This window comes from Nothoprocta perdicaria, unplaced genomic scaffold (assembly GCF_003342845.1).
Source record: "Nothoprocta perdicaria isolate Ctin4 unplaced genomic scaffold, notPer1 scaffold_227, whole genome shotgun sequence".
NCBI lineage: Eukaryota > Metazoa > Chordata > Aves > Tinamiformes > Tinamidae > Nothoprocta > Nothoprocta perdicaria.
In genome coordinates, this window is record NW_020455449.1 from 946,490 (window position 1) to 967,905 (window position 21,416).

Here is a 21,416-nt window from a genome sequence, read left to right on the forward strand (position 1 = left end):
TTTATTACATGAGAGTTTGTGTGTTTCCTTGTTCTCTACTATGAAAACACAGGGAATTATCCAAAGTATTTGCTCCCTGATGACACCCAAAGGTACGAAGGCTGCTGAGACCTTCAGATTTCCCAAGGTCAAATCAATTGAAGGCAATCATTCCTCATCCAACTTAGCCGAGCCAAGTTTCTTGGTTTGGCATTCATACCACATACTAAAAAAGCAGATTTTTGGTTCATAATTTTTGGTGTAAGAATAGTATTTGAGACCAATTTCTGCGGAAGTGAGAAAAACAATTAAAATAATTCCATCATGCTCTGGTTAGAAAAATGACTGCATCCCGCATAGACTCACTGTTCCTAATGGAGTGAGACCTTAACTGTGGTTTGATCAACAGTAACTTAGGAGGTTATTACTAAACTGTCAACGACCTTTTACATCTGTTTAAACATGCCACACCATTATTGCTCTTAACAAGTGTTTGAATACTTTGTATCAAAATCTGGGTGTTTTGATATATCTTTAAAATTGGCAAGGTATGAGCTATAATAGAAAATTGTCTTTATTTTTGCTTCAAAAGTGGATTTCAGAAAGTGAAAGAATACTTTTTACTCAGAGAAGCTTTTGTAAATTTAGAAGATCACTTTGTAATTATAACTCATGATAAGGAACTGGCTATGAAATTAACAAATACTAAATTAATTATTACACATACCAATTATACTCTAAAGAATTCATTCAGTCATCTTCAAAAATTTAATTAAATACTTCATGTGTGAGAGCTAACAAAAAGGTTACGATTACAGGCAAACCTGGATAAAAGAGGCTTTTCGTGAGAAAGAAAAGTAGGTTTTTTTGCATTATATTCAAAATGCACAATACATTTATTCACTCCATTCATTATTTAAGTCTTTTGTCTTAAAGGCCTCTGAAAATCTGTTGCAAAATTAGTGGTGAGGTAGTTCTGATTTTAATTAATTTTTAGATATCAGAGACATGAGAATTTTAGAGGGTGTTTTTGTTCATATTGAAGAGTGCCGGAAGGATTGCTAAGCCATTTTCATTTTTATATTCTATTCATTTTCTGATAACAAACCTTGTAATTGATATTTACATGGTATTGAATCCATAAAGGGAATAGAAGTTCATTGCACAGGTTTCCTTAAGAAAAAGTCTTGAATCAACACCTTCTTTTTCTTCTCAAAAATGATGTTGCTTAATTTGGGTTAGTAATTTGGTCTTATATGATAAGAGATAAATGGCCAATAGATTTCTTTCAGTGTTTCTGGTTAAAATATTTAACTGCATTTACAATGAAAACCCTATGGCCCGTATAGTATGTACACAATTTCCTCGTTGTAACTTAGGCTGGAAATGATTAATTCATGTGTGACAGAAGCAGTGTTAATAACTAAATGACTAATTTTGATTTTGAAGCAATTTATGTTATTGTCACAGGAGAGAAAGTTACAAGTTTTTTTTTTTTGTTTATAGAAAAAGTCAACATATTCTTCACAGCAATAATTAAAAATAACCCACAGTCATTAACCAAATATAGATTTCTGAAGTCTATAGCCTGGCTTGCTTGCATGAATGATTTATAGATCAATTGTGAAGTAATTCAATAATGAAATTATCTTGAAAAATTAAATATTTTGAAAATTAAAAACAATATTAAATAATTGATGATCCAATTTACAGTAACATGACCTTATTGCTGTACTTGGTTTCTAAAACATGCAAAGAAAGGCTTAGTTAAACTTGATTTTAAATTTCAATTGAAAGACAGCTTTTTGCAATGGTTTTGCTAAAGTGGACAGAAAGTCCCCATATAACTAGCATATGCTACACTATTTTGAACTAGTTGTCTTAGGAAAATAATTTTCTTGCCTTCTCTTCACAGATATGCAAGTACTTATTGTTTGCAAAGTAGCTTGAAAGAATTGTCTACTGCACTTGCATATGAGAGAAATCTGATGTTTTATACACCTCGTGCATGAAATGGCAGAGTACTTTGCATTTATCTGCTGAGCTTACAGAACGATTTATCTGTGCACTATCCGTCCTATCTACTAAACTAGATAATTAAAAGCACTCTTTCTGTTCTGTTTCCATTCGTTTTTCTCTTCTCTATTCCCTTAATACGTTTATTAACATCATCAATTTTAATTCTATTTCCTCTAGTCAAAACATCTTGCATATTATCATCTTTTCTTCAATATGAGAATTTGTATGTAATTTATCATCAATGACTTTAAGAGAGACAGCATTTTTTGAATGATTCTGGTTTGCAATGCTTGTTTGAAGAATAAAAAAAATATATATTTTCTTATGTCCTAAGAATAATAAAAAGAACAAATTGTAAATGCTGCACTCTGTAATTTTTTCCTTTTTGCTTCAGATGTTTAAGAGTACACTATATATCTGTGTTAAAACTTTCTGATTTTACTCGTTCTCTTCAAGATCAAAATACAATAGTACATATTTTCTATTTTTGTTTCCAAGTACATATTGCAAAAGCTTTTCCCCTCCTCATTAGAGATTTCTTAGTCATAATAAAAAAAATAAGTTATTTGGGGGTGGGAGGCTGTGGCTGTTCTGAGATGTTGCAAATGGAATAACTGATGACATTTGCTATATTATTTTTCTGGCATTTCCGAGGTTCTACTCTGTCAAATCTACTATTCTGTCTCTTTTGTGTGTATATTTTCTAAAAGTGCACCTAAATGTGATTTGGGCAGCAGAGAAATGCTAAATGGGGAGCATTAACTCCTAGAAAAGGTGTTGTGATCTAGAAGATGCTGCTCTGACTATAGTAACAAGTACAAAACTATTTGGTAATTTGGGTCATTTTCAGAATATATTCTGCAAATACAATGACTTCTTGAAGAAGCAGGAATATTTGGCTGGGAACTATAACATTCTACTTTAACATTATACAAGTCTTTAGAAGATAATGGCCCAGAACCCCAGAAATGGTATATTCTAAGAAGTGAGCTAGTCAGAGAGCAAAGACTGTAGTATGTCTGTTTGTTCATTGTTTGTGTAGTATGTCAATGTTTGTTCATTACTAGCTAATATTTTCTTCATCTAATGTGCACCAGCTTTTAGGCGACTAGTGAAACCTCAGGTACCATGAAAAGAGAAATTGAAATAGCATTACCTATTTTGGTAATGAAAGACATGTAAACATGTTGGCAGGATCAACTTTATGTAGGCCTCTTCAAATTCCTTTCACTATTCTGGGTGAAACTCAGCTTTCTGCATAAAGTCTCAAAAGGTATAAAACTGTATCACAATCTACTATTCTGTATTCAGTGGGATGAACAGAAGAGAAAATTAAATATTTCTGTGCTATTGTTTGTCTTTATCAATGATGGGAGATAATCATTTAAATATTTTCTGAGTGTCTCAGCACGCAGAGCAGAATGAACAGCCAAATTCTCTAAACTCGTACAGTTTTTAGGAAAACATGGTTTCTTTGGGGACTTTATAATACTGAAAAAATATGCAAACTCAGAATATAAATAACTTTATTGTACAGATTGCATGTCATATTTCTTAATCAAAAAACCCCACCAATTTTCATAATAATAAAGCGCTCTTTTAGCACAATTAAATTACAGAACAATGCTGCCTGTTTAAGAAAGTGTATGGTTACCAACTTGGGATGCCTATGCATTTTTTTATATTGAATGGCTTAGCAACTCAGCTTTGAACGTTCTGTAATATGAAACTGTTACAAAAAGATGAAAATCTGTTTTTTTTTTTTCTGAAAATAGGTTATTATTTGTCTAACTCTGAAGAAAGTATAGGGAGAACTCCCATTAGAACATTGTTCTGCCAACCCCATCCATTCAGCTGCTTCCAGAGCTGTTTGAAAAAACATGGATAGGGTTTTTGTGATTTGCAAAGTAAATAATAATAGAATAAATAATATAAATAATATAAATAATATAAATAATATAAATAATAATAATTGAGGAATTCTCATATATCTTGTATTTAATGTTTTTCAAATCTATTCATAGCTTGTCTTCATAACATGCTCACAAAAAAAAAAAAAAAATCCTATTTTGACCAAAATAAGAGTACATTTTTTTTTGTACTCCAAAAGGAGTACAAGCTTTGATAGATAGCCAAAGTTAATACAAAAGCTTGTGCCAAAATCTGGAATAAAACTCTTGTGTGTCTTCCTGATTATGGAAAGGGCAGAGCAGCTGTAGGTAACAATCTTAGATCAAAAGACTGTTTGTGTACAGACAGATGTTGTTATCCAATACTGAATAACAGATCCTATAGTTCGTAGTCCTATCTGTAAGTACTTCATGGCAATAATTCCATATGCAAGCTAAAATTACTTGTATGCATGAAATTTTACAGAGTAACAGTAACCTGATTGAAAGAAAGCAAAAAAATGTATAGTAGAAGACAGACTCAAATTGTTAAAATAAGAAATATTCAGGAGCTAAATACAGGATCTTATATACATGAATCACAGATTTATGACTGTCCTGTAGTTTGTCATTTCTGTAATGTAATGCCATGTGGAGGCATATTCATTGGGAGTGGAGTATGGCTTGAATCATCAATGTCAGTTTTTGCAGCATTTGCCCTTCTTCTACATGTCCCCTCTAAGTTTATCCTGTTTAGTGTATGATGGCTAAAGAAATCCTGCCTCCAGGTCATGAACATTACATTCCTGTGATGCTTAATGCTGAATCTGAGGCCACGTCAGAAATGACAAATTATTTCTGATGAATGCCTGTATGTTAATGCTACCCAGGAAAACAGCATTCCCACATGTACATACAAGAAGTGTCTATATGTGACTACAACATATGTCCGCTAGATTTTACCTGAAATAAAATCTGATGGTTCAAAGAACTATTACTACAGAAATAGAAATAAGAATCCTTTAATTATATTTAACTGAAAAATCTCTTGCTCCCTGCTGTGCTGTGCTGTGCTGTTATTTGCCAAAACAGTGTAGTAAACAGCTCTGATAATGAACTAGCTCATCCAGAATCTTTATGGATTTTCATTTGACTAGTGCTCTTGAAGTCTAGAGCACTAAGTGTGAGGTCATTAAACAAATATAGAATGGGTTGCATATTCCAAAATAATACATGTTAACTTTCATACTTTTTTTTCACATTTTTTAGGACAATTGGATACAAAAAGAAGTATGTGAAAGTTCCACATGGTCATATTTGGGTGGAAGGCGATCACCATGGACACAGCTTTGACAGCAACGCTTTTGGCCCGGTAAGTCAATTGTACCATTGTCACTGTGTACCATTTTTAACCGAAAATTAGTGCATGTTTCTCTGCTTAACATAGCAAGTCCGACTCCACGGTGCTTTTATTTTTGTGAGAGTTATTTGAGTTTATAAAATATCTTAGCCAGCTGAGATATTGGCTTTGCTTAACTATTGTGAAAAGAATCAAAGCACATTTTAATTCCCCTACATGGAGAGAGAAGCAGTGGAGGTTTTAAGTTTGTAGGGATGTAGTGGAGCAGTAGCCAGAGGGCTAGCCAGGGCTCTGTGGATGACAGATGGTCCCCTGGGATTTGTTGCCAGCTGGTACAATCGTGGAGCTCAGTTTTGCTTTAGTGCCAGTGCTGGGATAAAGTGGGAAACCGCAACTATGCTTAGTAAGTGTTAACTGTTAAATTAGTCTGCAGGCAACAGTAAAGGTATTTTAAGTCTATTTTATTCAGAAATAAAATAAAAATTTTCTTCATATGTGGCCATCTTCATATTAAATATTGACAAAATATAGTCCAAAAGTCCTGGTTGGTAGCAATGTGCATCCTTTCATCAGAAGGGCAGTAAATGCTGCACTTTAGTTTTAGCTGCACTTTAGTTTTAATCTGATTTCGGGTTTCTTACTGTTTGTGTCCAATAATCTGTGGAAGTGCTGTGGAAGTGCAAATCCTTTTTATGATATTCCAAAGGTGTTTTTTGACCCATGTCCATACAGATAATTCTTTTCTGAAAATATAAAAATATGATTTTCATGAGAATTTTGTCAGAGCTAGATTTTTTCACTTGTAAATTTCATACCAGTGCATACAGAAGTTACTTCACTGTCTCAATTAAAGACAAAACAAGGATTTTCTGAATTTAAGTCAGGCTTTTAGTAGTTTAGTCTCAATTATTTGCTTAAAATATTTTTTTCTCAAGAAAAAATAACTAAAAAGGGCCTACTTTCCAGTTTGAAGAAGTCTGTCCTTATCTGATCATTTGCCTCTCTTTTAATTTGTTTTGCTTTTTTGTGTTCTCTTATTGCTAGCTACTTTTTTTTTCCCCCATGTTGCTGCTTTCAAAGATTTCTATAAGGTAATTTTAGAGTGCATTCCCTGCAAGATTTCATTTAGTCTATCTAAAATATCTCTTTCTTCCCTGCGCTAGGCTTTTCTGTGTCTCTCCCTATGCTCCCAAGACAAATTGTAGTCAAAAAATCACTAAAAAATCTTCTCTTGCTTCGGTTACAAATATAATGCCAATCTACGTTTGCAGCATAAGAAAAACTTTCATAGTCAGGCATTGGTTCCATTTAAAAAATTATGTTTTCACATTTTCATCTGCTCACACAGAGCTTAGTGCAAGGCAAAATCCTAAGCCTAGGCAGCTGGAAGCTTTCATACAAGATAGCATAAAGGAGAAAATCTTAACATCCTCAAAGTTTTCCTCCATTCGCCAGTGTTTATAAATGCTATAAAATTACTCTTGTGAGGATTTGACCTCACATTAGTTGTCAGCGGCTGAGTAGCATCAGATCATGTATCATTTTTCGTACGAAAGTGGTGCTTTTAGAGAGCTACTGAGACTATGTTGTCAGAAGTAAATTCTTTAGTTTTCTATGGAAAATCTGACCTTTGTGTTGTCTTGATAAATGCATTATGAACAGGCATGAACTGTAAATAGTTTGTTTTTTTTTCCCAGAAATTCAATTAAAGCAGCAATTATGTATAGACAAAAGGTGGCAGAAGAGATCATATGGCTGGAAACTAGCTTGAGGTTAAAAATTTCCATCTGTAGAAGAAAAGGAAAAGTGCATTCAGGGGGAATTCCAGGTTTAACGTTTTACCTGCATTTAAATTTTAGATTACAGGGGCACATTTATACCCCTTTATCTGCTGCACTCCTGAGACCACTTCTGCACAAGCAAGTTAATATATGATAATCACTCTCTTGAAGTCTTTCAGAAAGTATATTTTTATTAAACACTTTTTTTTTCTCTCATAAGACTGTGGCAGAGAGTCATGAATAGACTCCACAATGGTGAGACCAGAACCAGGTTTCACATTTTGTTAAAATATAGGTCACCTAAGCAAGTAATATAAACATTGTATGTGTCAGAGTTCTAATTTGGAAGAAATCTATAATTTCTTGGATCAAAGGATTCTGTATAAATGGCATATTTTTAGAGTAGCTTTTAGGGTATGATATACCGTTTTCAAAATTTAATGCAGTATTATAATAGGAAAGGATAGTATAGATATTGTTTTGTAGGTGAGACTAATGAGTTACATGGGGCATAAAAGGAAATTATAGAATAACAGATTGAGAACAGACGTTAGAATCATTTCTTTCACTCAGAGAATATCAACATGTTAATAGCCTAATGGGTTAAGTTGATAAAGCAAAAACCATATGATCATTCAGGATCTAAATTAGATGCACCTTTGGAGGAAAATGAATTTCTAAAAGGTGTCATCTTGGCAGATTAAATTATCTCTACTTATTTCATAAAAATATTATAAAATAAGTTATAGTATCTCTTTGTATTCACATTGCTTTTCACAAGATTCAGATTGGAATCTTAAGGTATAGAGAGACATCTTACTAAAGTGAAGGAAAAATGAAAATGTTTTAGTTAAGATTCGGAAAACTTTTATATTTTCTTTCCACTTATTGGCTTCATAGAAAATAATACCTTAAAAGGAGTGACAAAAATAACGTGGTATCTTTGAATAGTGCTTCATTTGTGATATTATTTGTTCCATATATGACCACAAAGATAAATATTACTTAATCTTTCAGAATTATTGATGAAATTAAGTAGTCTGTGGTTATAAAAAAAAAATTCTTTGTGCACCTCCAAGGTGGATGTTATATAGTACTGTTACCTTGATATTGTTTTGTTTCAAGTGTGGAAATATGTCATGTCAACCATTCATAATGCTGAAAATAGCTGTTTTTAATAGCAGTCAAAAATGTTCAAAGTATTTCCACTTCTTTTTTATTCTTTAAGGGGATAAAAATTAGATAAAGCTGGAATTTTTAGTTAAGTATCTGGCCTAGAATAGTGATTTCTACTTAATTAACTGCTGTTAATTGTTTTCAAAGTCTTACAGAATGAAGTCAGGCATTTATGATATTACCTTAATGCTTATTTGGCATACTATGGGCTGTAATGAAGAGTTTATATCATTCACAGAATCACAGAATCTCAGAATGGTTGAGGTTGGAAGGGAGCCCTGGAGAATATCACTAAGATATCTCTGTTCAAAGTTACACTTTCATCTTTTTAATTCTGGTCTTATTATTGGTCTTATTATTAATTAATGCTGTTATATTTTTGGTCTGTGAGGTTGTGTTTTGATGGTATATAGTATCTAACATTATTGTTCCTGGAAATGCACCTGCTTTTTGAGATCACAGGACAGAAGCCATGTTATGTAAAGAACTGATCTCACTCTGAAACTCACTCTGGAGCTACAAGGTCTTAAAAGATTTTAATGGGCTAACTATATCCCAGAAGCTTAGTGCCGGATCAGTTATTGTCTTTACTTATACAGCCAGGATAATACTAGCATAAAAACAGTGACAGTTTATAATCTCTGTCTGACACTATGGCCAATTTAATGGACAAGTCATTATGAACTGTACTTCATCCAGATTAAATGTGTGAGTTGGCATCAGGGTTGAAATGATTATGTAACTGTCAACAAATCAATTTATCAAGAGAAACAACTCTTGATAAATATATGATATATGCATTCTTGGGTGAACACACATGCAGTGATTAGCATGCTGGGATTTAAACAACATACTTAACTTTATTTTGTGGTGATTTGTTTTGTAAATATAACACTTCTATAACTCCTTCTTTATGTTTCCATCTGCCTCCAAGTAGAGATATGAAAGCTTTATAAAATTAGGGCTTGAATTCAATGACACTCTTTCAACTGACTTGTAAAAGACCTGAATAAAAAGCTCATTAAAGTCAATGAGAAATTTCTATTGGCTTTAATGGGCTTTGGGTAAGACTCTTTATGAGTTAAGCTTCACAATCCAGTGTAAGGGCAAAAAGGCTATTATTCTCCTTATCTTGCTGGGAAACCTGAGACACAGATAGGTTAAGCATTTTGTCATAAAACTTTTTTTTTTTTTTTTGGTTCAATATAATCATATCCTAGCCCTTCTTATTCTGATATATATTTTAAAAATATGTTTTAAATGTGTTTGCTCTCAAAATTAAATTTGGTTGAACTATGTGGCTTTTTGTTTAACATGAGTTCAAAGTTTATGAGCTTAAATGTATAAATCGCTTTTAGTCAACATTACTGTAAAAACTGTTCTTATGATTGTCCATATAAGCAATTCTGTACTGCAAGTTCTTATCTGAAACGGATTCTTGTGTTTACCCACTTCATCTTTCAGCTGCACAGACCTGTAGGCTGGGACTGGAAAACTCAACAGACTTTTAGAATGACATTCAAAATAAGTGAATATGCTGACTCTGTTGATTATTTTAATTTGCACTTCAAAGACAGTCATAATCTCTTTAGAATATAAGACAGAAATGGTTTAACTCTTAACTCTCAATGGGCAAGTTCAGTTAACAACTGGCAGAGCGTGGTCTGTTATTTTCTTAAACAGATCCAGTATTTACCTCTGTAATTACTGAGTTGGAATATAAGTAGTCAAAATTAGAAAGAGTGAAAAGTTCATTAGATATTAAGGTAAAATGAAATATGATCCTTTCAGTCAAGTGAAGTGCGTGACTTCTAATAAGGGAAATACTCTAACCTAGACATTTACAAACTGTGAAAAATAACCTTGCATTACATGCTCAGTCTTCTTCTAGGAGAGGTTCAGATGATCCCACTGCCGGAGAGAAGGACAGATAGCTTTTTGGAGTTCTGTATTACTTACATAACAGGAGAATGCCACATATGTTATGCCACATAACACAGAATCCCACATATCCTAAAAGTGCAAATCATCATGGTGATGATCTTGCCATCTGTTGAAGCTTTCATTTATGAGCTATAAACTAGTGCAAGAATCACATATCATGCTGAAATGCCACAGCCTCTGTGGCAAAGGGTGGGAAGACTTTAGCAGCACACAGCAATTCTTAACAGCAGTGTTTAACAGAACTGTGTTCAGTTAAAATTGCAGGGGAATGTAGATAGGCATGGCTCATGCTTCCCAGGGAGAATTCTGCCAGACTCTTGGAATACACTTTTGCATCATCTTACCCCAACAAGGCATATGGAAAGGCTTAAGATACATTGGTGCAGTAGAAGAATGATGATGGTTTTTTCTCCAATCCTTATTTTTCAGAGTTTAGACTGAAATCTAGAGAAGATGGTGGAGCTTTGTGAAAAAAAAAAAAAAAGATAAAACTAGTGTAGGTGAGGATAATAGTAAGGGTGGGTGGTAAGTGACAGTGAAGGCTGGGAATGACCTGCTGGGGACTACGGATGCACCAATTTTCTCGCTGGCGTAGCAGCTTCTTCTGCTATCTTTTTGAAGCAATGTGACCAGCTCTGCCTACTAATGCACCTTAATTTTGCTCTGGATCTGTGGCATTTCTTCTTTTTTGTTCTTGATAATAAAGAAGAAACAAAGGTGTGTTAACACAGTACGTGTAATGCAAATATGCAATCAATGACATTCCATTATATTTATACCTGGCTACTGGCAAAAATGAAACAGGTAGAATTATTTACAATCTGAAAAAAGACTTTGCATATGGAGCTTGAAGTTACCAGTAGTAAATAGTATGAATGCACAGCTTGAAATTGTAAAAATCTATGATGAATAAAAATGAATAAATATTCATCGTGATGTTATGATGAATAAAATGGATGGGACATTATGTGTTATGACAGATGATAAAAAAAAATGGAAGAATAAATATGCTTGAGCATGTTATAGGAGAGAGACATTTGGAATGGTGACTTCTCTATTCTTCACTGCAAGAACTGCTAAAGGGCAACCCTTGATAATAAAATTGAGTTGCCTCACCATTCATTAAAGAACACAAAGAGCCACTGTCTTGGCCAGCTACCTTTGCAGGATAAAGAACAAAAAAATCTTCTTTGAGTGTCCTTATTTCTTTAGAAAGTAGAATATTTAGCCAAATTCTTGTCTAAATCAATGTATAAAAATTAATCTTTCAAACAGCCTGGTTATCATCAAACCAGACAGGGCTTTATCTCTCTGCTATACATATTTGCCCAAAACATTCCTAAAAATATAGTCAGAAAACTTTTCCTTATTTTTGTTATTCATGTTTAAATTAATATAAGCACAATACAAAGTATTATATATTCTTTAAGCACAGCATAGAGAGCTTTTTAGCTCAGAGCTCTTGATTGAGTCAATTTCTGTCTGATATAATGTAGCTGAAGGTCTGGAGTTTTATCTTGGTTGCATCAAACCGTAAGTTTAACAGATTCTAGATAGTTTTCTCTTGACAGCATTATTTTTAATTTACTTTTGTTCAAAATCCTTCAGTCATCTTGTTCATGGAACAGGATGCATGTACCAACTCCAAGCACAATGAATTATTCATCCAAATATTTTGCAAATATTTATGGAGAACAAATACTTTAAAAGGATTTCTCAACCACATAAAAAAAAGAATGTTAGGCTGAACAGCCTACATCTCTTTTTGGAAGCTCTTACATTCATATGGACTTTAGAAAAGAAATTGAAATAAAATATTTGAATAGATCAGTGAACTGTCATATTCACACTAATGTTTTTAATTAACTAGTCTGAACAGTTCTGTATTCAAATATATATCAATTTGCTGAACCTTTGCATCAGTACATCAATTTTATTTATTTTTTTTTCTCCCCATGGAGGAGTTATATTTCTTTGAGGTTACAGCTCAGCTTGAAATACCTTTGTATTTGATAAACCACTCTTCAGAACTTATACCATTTTGTCCTCTAAATAGAATCTCATAAAATATTGAATTTAATAGAAATCAGGTACAAAAGAGTCTTTGCTGACATTTCTATGGTTTAACAGTATAGGGAATTTTGAGTCATACTGTCATTCTTACCAAGATTTGCTAGGATGTCATTAAAAATCCAGTGAATATGCTTGTTTCTTTCTGTTTTTAGTTGCTTGTTCATGGAACATCGTGAAATCTCAGTCACTGACAACTAAAATATTTGTGAGATATTAGGTGAAATAACCCTTGAATTAAAGATTGAAGGAGACCGAGATTTTAGTTCAGGCAATGTAATAGTAAAGACTTATATTTCTTTCCTCCTAAAGCTAGAGATCTGAAGAAAATTAATAATTTTCATTTTACAATCATGGATCTTGCACCAATCATAAATCAAAATTCAGAAAGAGAGAGGAATGGAGAGATAAGAGAGAGAGAGAAAGAAAGAGAAAGAAAAAGAAAAGAGAAATAGAGGAAGAGAAAACAAAAGATCTCCTGTAGATGTTATTGTATTTCAGCTGGTGGAAGTCCTGTAATGTTAATAATGAAAATATATCCTGTGTCAGTCCAAAAAAACTGAAAAACAATTCTTTCAAAATTTTATGATGTTAAAAATGAGTTATATGGTAATTTTTTAAAAGTCATTCAATGGCATTTCTTAATAGTAAAGTAAATGGTCTCTGCAATCATTGCCATTGGATTAATGTATGGTAAGCAGTGCTTATGCAATCTTGCATGTTGTTAGAGCTTATTAAACACTTTAGTCAGTGGTTGTGAGAATTACTATGTGTAGAATAAGGTTTTATCTTGGAATATGGCCAAGAGAGGAAACTGAAGAGCTACCAGCCTTCACAAATTTACTTTAGTTCACTACAGTGAGGCTCAGCTTTTTTTTACGGTCAGAATCTCAAGCCAGTCAGAATCTCAACTTCCTCCTGACCCCTTAAAGAAACACATGAGAAGAAAAGGAAGACTAGAAAATCCAGTTTGCCAGCAGTTTAATATTGCTTATTCTGTATCACACTTGATCATATTCACATATTTTCCCATTATTGATATTAAAGATCAAGTTTAGTTTAATTATTAAAATTCATGATTTGTATAATTCAGGTGCCAAAGTAATACACTTTTGAACTGCTGCATGACAGACGTGAAACTGGTTTACGACATTGAATTTTGTTCATGGACATGCTGTATCTAATGAAAGCCAGAAGAAGCCCATGATCAAAACAAGATGTAATACAGTAAACATTCCTATCAGAGAAATGTAAGAGGGGGAGAGAAGTAACTGCTTAAACTGCTTACAAAATTCCCTGTGACTTCTCCTTATCAGATTATGGCATCACCTATTGCAATAGCCACCTTCAAATTTCATAGAGTGTTGTAGAAGAGAGAATTCAACAGAGGGTTTTTTGTTTTTTTTTAACAGTATTATTGTTTCGAGAGAGGCGTTATAAAACCGTATTTCTTTTCTCCTATTTTATTCTCAGGCTGATAATTCCTGAATTTTTGTCCAAAAGGCAGTTCAGCATTTCTTTTAGGCAACAAGATCTTACTTTCTAGACATCTCTCTTTAACTGTAGGGATACCAACTAGCAGCAGCAGAGGTGAATACAGCTAATGAAGATCTTTGATAATGCAGTGGCACATGGAAAGTCAGCATGAGGAGGATGGAGTCGGCTTGTCTATGCTAAGAAGCTTTTCTTGTCTTAAAAGCATTTCCTGTCACGGATATATTGATATCCTTTATAAATTGGAGGCTTTTATAATGGCTCTGTCAATTCAAATGAAGATTTTAAAATAAAGTTCTCAAGGATGGTAAAATGGAGGCCAATTTTGTATAGATGGCTCCAGGAAAAGTACTGCTCAGCTGTTCCAGTAAGGACCTGACACAGCATGATGAAAGAGAAAGATTCCTCTTGGGGTGAGGAGATGAAAGTGTATGAAAAGTGGCCATTTAGGAACCAGCTACTACCATGTCTTGTTCTGCAAGATTTTTGGCCAGTTTCCAGTTTTTCTGTGGTGCAAGGCCTCAGTTTGTTTAATTTTCTTTTTGTACATAAAGCTGAACTTCTCCTCTCTCCTGCTCGGTCCCCTTTATATTGCACTTATAATGCATTTGTGTCACATGGACACATTTTCAGTCTCCAAGACAATCCACTTTCCTCCTGCCTGCGCATGTTTCTGCAGTACTTCTCAGAGGGATTCTTCAGCAGCTTTACTTCTTCAGAAAGGACATGTCCTTTTCTCTTTCTTTTAAAGCATAGTCATAAACATGTGCCATTAATTTAAATTTGTTCTTCAAATGTTGCCAATATAGATCTCCACACAGATGTTAAAACAGAAGTGTCTTTTTTACTCTTTCAGTCCATAGTACCAAAATGGCTAGGTACTTTCACATGATGTTACATGTGTGTCCCCTAAGCAGTATCTGCAGATACTGCTGCACTTTGTTCTCTATATCCTCAAGGTGCAAAGAGATAAAAAATTCCAAACTCAATATATTGTTTTTACTCAAAATTCTATTTTTTTCTGATTGTGAAGCTGCTTCATATTTACTCTTAGTTTTTGTATATTTTCAGTTGTTATTTATCCTTAAAGTAATTTTGTAGACCATCTCAGTTTTACTTGTATCAGTAAAGGCATAAGGTCACAATTCAAAACATTGCTTAATTAATTGCAGGAAGAAGCATATGATTTAATTATATTTAGTGAATGTAGTCATGAAGAAAATAACTCTGTTCTTCCTGTATTTATTGATAGCTATTAAAACATTTGTCATATAAGAGTGATTTTTTGTTCCCGTCAATTTTCAAAATACCCATTGTACTTTGAATTGAGGCCAGGAGTTTGGTAGTATTCCAAAATAATTAATTAACTGTTAAATGACACCAACATTTAGATTAAACAAGGTAAGGAATGCTTAGGAAGAACAGAGTCTTCATACTTATCCTGAATGATGCAAGATAGCAAGAGATTTCTTTGATGTGCTCTGAATCCCACTCTCCTTTCTATATAATATCTACTATTAGTTATTTTCCGAGAAAGTTTTCTTGTAAATATTTCATAGGCATTTTTTCTGATGGTATGGTATCACAGCTTCAAATAGCAGGAGTGATGACTATGTATAATTGAAATCTATAGTTCATTCTTCTCTTATACTGGTGAGCATTTAGAATTACTGGTATAATTTTGTATACCTACTAATGCAAACCACAAATGTTTTTTAGAACTGGACCTTCTTGTCCTCGTAATTAATTTTAATATGTAAATTGAACATAAAATTCTGTAATCTGATAGTCAGAAACAAGCCTAGCTTTAAATTCTGTTACCTGCTTCTTTTTTTCTGTTCTTCAGCTATATTCATCTTGGCTGTCTAGACACAGAGATACTTTCTTCAACCTCCGGTGCATAGACCAAAACTATGAGCCTCACAAAAATTGTCGCTTATCCCTTTCCCTAATGGGGCCCTGGCAGTTTTTACGATTGAGACTTTAGCCTCTACCTTCTCAGAGCCGGGATTCTGACCTTGAAATCCTTCCCCTATTCTAGAAATATTTCCAATGTGTCTGTGCTAATTAAAAGCTCACTTGTTAGCATTCTTTTTCAAATGTGAATGGAAAATCAGCAAAAATGCTGAATATTAGTTTGTGTTCATGATGCTTTCTCTTTCAATCATGATGGACTTGATTTACCCCATATGAGCCATCAAAAGTCTATGATCTGAATGCTCTTGCAGGGGATTTCTCTATTATAGATATTCTTTTTAGCATACATTAGCTAGCAGGATAATTGAGTTTGAGTTCAAGTCTGGTTGTATTCAAATGTTTCAAACAAAAAGTCTTCAAAAGAAAGCATTTTTCATGTGTTCACCCACTGCTCTGAAGGAACCACATGTAGAATATTGCACCATAAAATAGATACTTATTTCCTAATCAAATGCTCAGTCGTTCCTTGAAAATGTTTTTAGAATGCATGTTTTGGCTTCTTTCCAGTGGGGACAGGCAAAAGTGGGCTGTACTGTATCAGTAGTCTTTATGCCATCTATCTCTTGCAGAGATGATGCAGTGGGTGGCCTGTGCATATATCTCCTTATTTCTTGCTGCAAGGAGTGTCTTTTCTCTGTGTAAAAGGTTCTTATGATCTCTACAGGTGGATTTCTTTTGGAAAACTAGCATCTGGGAGATATATTTTTAGTGTCCCAAATGTCTTCACTCAGTATTTGATGTTGTATTCAGTTTTCTAGATTGTTCTCATTATCTTTAATCGTTTGATTTTCTGATTGATTCTATTTAAATTAGGAAAATGTAGTCACCTGGGATGATATTGAAATGATAAACTGAAGTTCATATATATATATATATGTATATAAATGTATATATATCCATACCCATATATAGTCATAAATAAAAATATAGTTATAAATCATTTGCTTGCTGTATCAAAGAAATATATCCTGTGTTATGATAGGAAAGCATCGCTGTGTCTAAGCAAACTTGGAACTAATTTTAAGAAAGATTCTAACATTATTCTTTATGCCACATCCAAAATTGTTCTTTTCAGATAAAGCATTAAGTTATAAAGCATATTATGTGAACTATTCACATAATAGCAAACCTTCCATTTCTATGGTAGCATTCATTTCATTTTCAAACATCTTTAAAAAAGAGAAAATAATCAAGATATCTTGATCATTTATATTTGTCTTTAAATGAAATATGAGTTGTATGGGAGTCCTTATGCTACATCTCTGTTTTAGTTTGAAGTTCTAGGAAATATGGGTTTATAAAATAAGTCTTATATTTAACAAAGAAAAAGAAAACCTTTCTGTGTTATTTTCCAAGTTCTCTTTAGGTACATTGTGCACAGATCAATTTTTCAGAAAAAAATTAAAAAGGCATTTGTATTACTTCAGGAGTACAATAGCAACTGAACAATGTCATTTCAATTTATCACTTATACTCAAGTGTGTGAAATCTTAGTTCTTCATCACATTGCAATAGATTTCATATATACACTAAAAAAGTTGCAAACTTTACAGAGAAAAAAAAAAATTGCTGACCACCAGTTGAGCCTTCACATTCTCCTGACTTGCAGGTTTTTTAGTGAAACTCACACTACATGAACTAGAACAGCACAATAACCTTAACTTTACCCTTGTTGCTATGTCTCAAGTTATTAGGGTTTTATCTGTCAAAAAAGAGCTCTGGCCAAAGTGACACACTGGGTCTTTGAAATTATAGCCTGGGAGACAAATCCTGTGAAACAGAACTTAACCTCTACAGCTAGGTTTTGCCCTAGTAGCATAAATCTGTGTTTCTTAAGAGGATATCTTCTCAGGTTCTTGGAAGAAATCTAATATATCCCCAGGGCTACATGGGAACAGGTCATGACCACTTAACTTATTCAATAAGTTTTTGCACAAATATTTTGAAAAAAAAAAGAACTCAAATATTAGAAAATAATTGGAGTTTTGAACTTTCTCCTGTGATAATTTCTACAGAGTAAGAAAAGACAAAATAAACTGGACAGGTGATATATTATAAATCAACCAATAATCAAACAACCTTGAAAACTCTTTCCTCAAGAAGGTCCAGTTATAATATATTGCTTATCTGAAAGCTGAGAAAGAGCTAAGACAGAGCTTTGCAACTCTCAATTTTTGCCTTTCTTGTTGTCAAAATTATATTTTGTCTTAGTAGAATTCTATTTTAACAGAATCCAGTATTTCATATTTTTTCATCTCCTCATAATCAGACTTGACTGTATGTAATAAAAAGACTAGTAAAGCTTGTCATCTGTAAAAGAAAAGGGAAAAAGTAAAAATGTATAAATGAGAACTGTTTGTAACTAAAGTGACATTCCTTTTGTAATTGCATTATTGTATTTAATAATATGCTACCTTCCCTAGCATATCATTCTTTATTGATCAGTGCAAGCTTGTGCTCTTCGTAGTTTGCCATAGAGACAAACATCAGTGATACAAAACTAATGGTAGCGAATCAGTTTTGGGTGAAACAAAGCGTTGATGCATTTGATAAAAAATGGGGTTTGATTATTCTTCAGAGACTTTTTATGTCAGAATAGATGCTTTTTCTGAAATGGAAACTATATAATGTAAGGAGAAACACTACTGTGTAACAGTGGAGATAGTAGCAGATACCAACAATACCTGGGAAAGATTCAGTTATCATAAAAAATGAACTTTATTCTTCTGGTAGAATTCCACTTTAAAGCCTTTCTTCCTAGCCCTCTAGAGAAAATCACAATCTGCATTTAAATGCATGTATTTTAAAATGAGATTCTCAAGAGACTAAAACTATCAAAGTTCCAAATGAAAAAAAGAATGCTGCTTACAGGTTTTGAAATAAAAAAATATATATTATGCCTTTAAAAATGGAACAATGCCACCTTTCTGGGGACTAATTTATGTTCTTTACAGAATAACTAATACATAGCACTAATGACTGATAGCTTTAGTTTTTGTGTCTTATCTGCATCCAAAGAAAAGCTCAGGATTTTTTTTCCATAAAATTTTCCATAAAATTTGGTCTAGGCAAAAGATACATGTCTTTCACAATATACTCATCACGTATAAATCTCAGTGAAAGTGCCAACTAAACCCCCAGCATGAGTGGAGTCACCATGTCCATACACTAATGACATGGAGCAAATTTTAGAGAATTTTCTCTTGCATTCAGGAAGAGCAAGAGCAATCTCTTTATTTTTGACAAAGACTAATTATTTTTCCTCTAGGAAACTTTTGAAATGAGCCAGCTATGAAAAGTTTAAGTAACAGATAAATCATCCCTTTAAAGCTAAAGATTGATGCTGCCACACTGACATAGTGTAGAACAGTGCCAAACCTCTTCTATATAGATCTATTGATGGATTCTTCTTTTTAAAAATAATTTATTTCCTCCACTGAAATATTTACAATAGAATCATTATCAGATTCAGAAAAATAAATAAATAAAGAAATGAATAAATAGGTCAACCTCTAAGAAAGATTGTGTTGATTCTGTGTCAAAAATAGCTAACGCAGTAGTAACAAGGCAAAACCAAGCAAAACAAACAAACAAACAAACAAACAAAAAACTTCTCTTTGTGGGAGTAACTGGGAGTTTTGCCAGTAAGTCCGGTGAGGTCAGGATTTTTCCCCATCAAGTTTTCCCTGCTGGTGTTATGCTGCGGGCGCAAAGCACCATGCGATCTCCTGAGCCAGGCACACCATCCAACTCACCCACACGTGCCTTTTCCAGCCCCTGCCATGCACCATCTGCCCAGTGCTGGCAAAGAGTCCTTAGAAAAAGAGCTTCATATTTTTCTCACCCAATCATGCACGGCAAGAAACTTGTTCGCTCTTCATCTTTTAATGTGTCGTCTGCTAGTCTGATACTTACTTGTGGTATATAACTGCTAAATACATAGAGGAAGAAATAATCTTTCTGTTTAATATAGTAAGAAACCACACTTGGAAAAACACACTCAGCAGTAGGACTCTGCTGGTAGGGGGAACATTCTACAAATTTAAGGCTAAGCTCACCTGTTTTACAGAGTGCAAAATGGATAGCACAAAGTATATGGAATAGACCCCCTTAGCATAGCAAATGTCTCAAATGCTTGTTCTTTCTGAAATCTTTGTTATAATTCACCTGTGTGTGTCACAAGCTAACGATGGAAATGGTTGGCAAATTACAAATGCATTTTCAGTTGTTTCAGCTAATCATAGATATGAGATTAAGCATGAAACAGTGAAATTCCTGTAAAGTTTTGGGTAATTACCAAACATATTTTAGTGTTATCATTTCTAAACCAGTTACATAAAATAATAATAAAAAGATGCTAATAACAACTGTTATTAGGTTAATTAGGTCTTTCGCTTTTGCAAAAGCTTACCTATCATTGTTAAAAAATACAATATAAATTGTTGCATCTTGATTATGATTTTTTGTTGTATATTCAGTCCTAATTCAGGTCTATTCTATGTTTCACACTTAGTGTAAGATAGGCATTGAGGAATTGTCTAATACTAAATATGAATGTGTCTTTCATGTGCACTCTAATCTTGTTCAGTGTCTTACTGATTCTAACTGTCTGCTTTTCTGTTTTTTGAAATACGCTGTGTGACTGCTCGTGGTCACTTTCCTCTGAACATCTGAGCAGTGTTGGATGCATTTGAAAGGCTTTTCTCACCAGATGAGTCTTCTGAGCGGCATTTCATGTCAGCCACAGCAGCCTTTGTTGGCTGGCAGCGGAAGCCACTATAGATTTCTGTTTACAGGGCTGCAATAGGAATAAGTTTGCTTTTCTATAATACTTTCTTTTGAGATCCTTTAAAGCACTTGGAAAAAAACATCCCAGTTGAATTCATTGCTTGTGTAATGTGTTGGCAGTTGCATCAACGCTTCCGTGCTGCATATTTAGTAACAGCACAAAGACAGGCAGTTTAACTGGTGGAGCCATGGAAGGTATGTTGAAAGGGTTGTGAAAATATGTGCAAGGGATTTCACTGTGGGAAAACAAGCAAACACACAAAGCCATCAAAAAGTCTATGAAAGACATGGTGTATTTTCCTCATGTATAAAAGATGTCAAAGCCTAGATGAAAGTAAAATGTTTCATGCTGAAGATATATATTTTCCTGTTTCAGTAACTGCACTCTCTCAACTTAGCTTGTATTAGTGTCTTCTCTGCTGAGGTGGCCAAGAAGACAAAGTAAAGCACTGCAGATATTTCATTCTTTTCCTTTTCTGAATGTAGCAACTTCATTTTGACCTTGCTAGTGGTTGTGGTCTGTCTCTGTGGCATTGACACTTGACAATGACTGAATTAGCAGCTATGCTCATCATTAATATTGCATTAAATGCATATATATGGATATAGTTAATGATTTCACTCTTGAATTTTCTGATCCGTTTGTCAGATTCCTAATGTCTAATGTTCATTGTTCATTCTCAAATGCAGTTTAATAGGCTGTCCCAAGAGAAGCATTGTTGTCAACAATCTATCTGAATTTTATATGTGCTATTTTCAGCATAGGAATGGAAAACTCGATGAACTATTAATCGCTGAAAATACTTACTCGAATCTCAAAAACAGTATTTTAAAAAAATATGCAAACAAAATACTCCCTTCCCTTCCCTTCCCTTCCCTTCCCTTCCCTTCCCTTCCCTTCCCTTCCCTTCCCTTCCCTTCCCTTCCCTTCCCTTCCCT

The 21,416-nt window shown here is 33.6% G+C and overlaps 1 protein-coding gene across 2 annotated transcripts in view; it reads left to right on the top strand.

Annotated features, from left to right (window-relative positions):
• Window positions 1–21,416, top strand: part of IMMP2L (inner mitochondrial membrane peptidase subunit 2) — a 431,091-nt gene that overhangs the window by 332,706 nt on the left and 76,969 nt on the right. For both annotated transcript variants that reach the window (XM_026039281.1, XM_026039282.1), the window contains exon 5: window positions 5,157–5,259. In XM_026039281.1, the coding sequence (XP_025895066.1) occupies window positions 5,157–5,259 (103 nt within the window). The remainder of the gene's footprint in view (window positions 1–5,156; window positions 5,260–21,416) is intronic.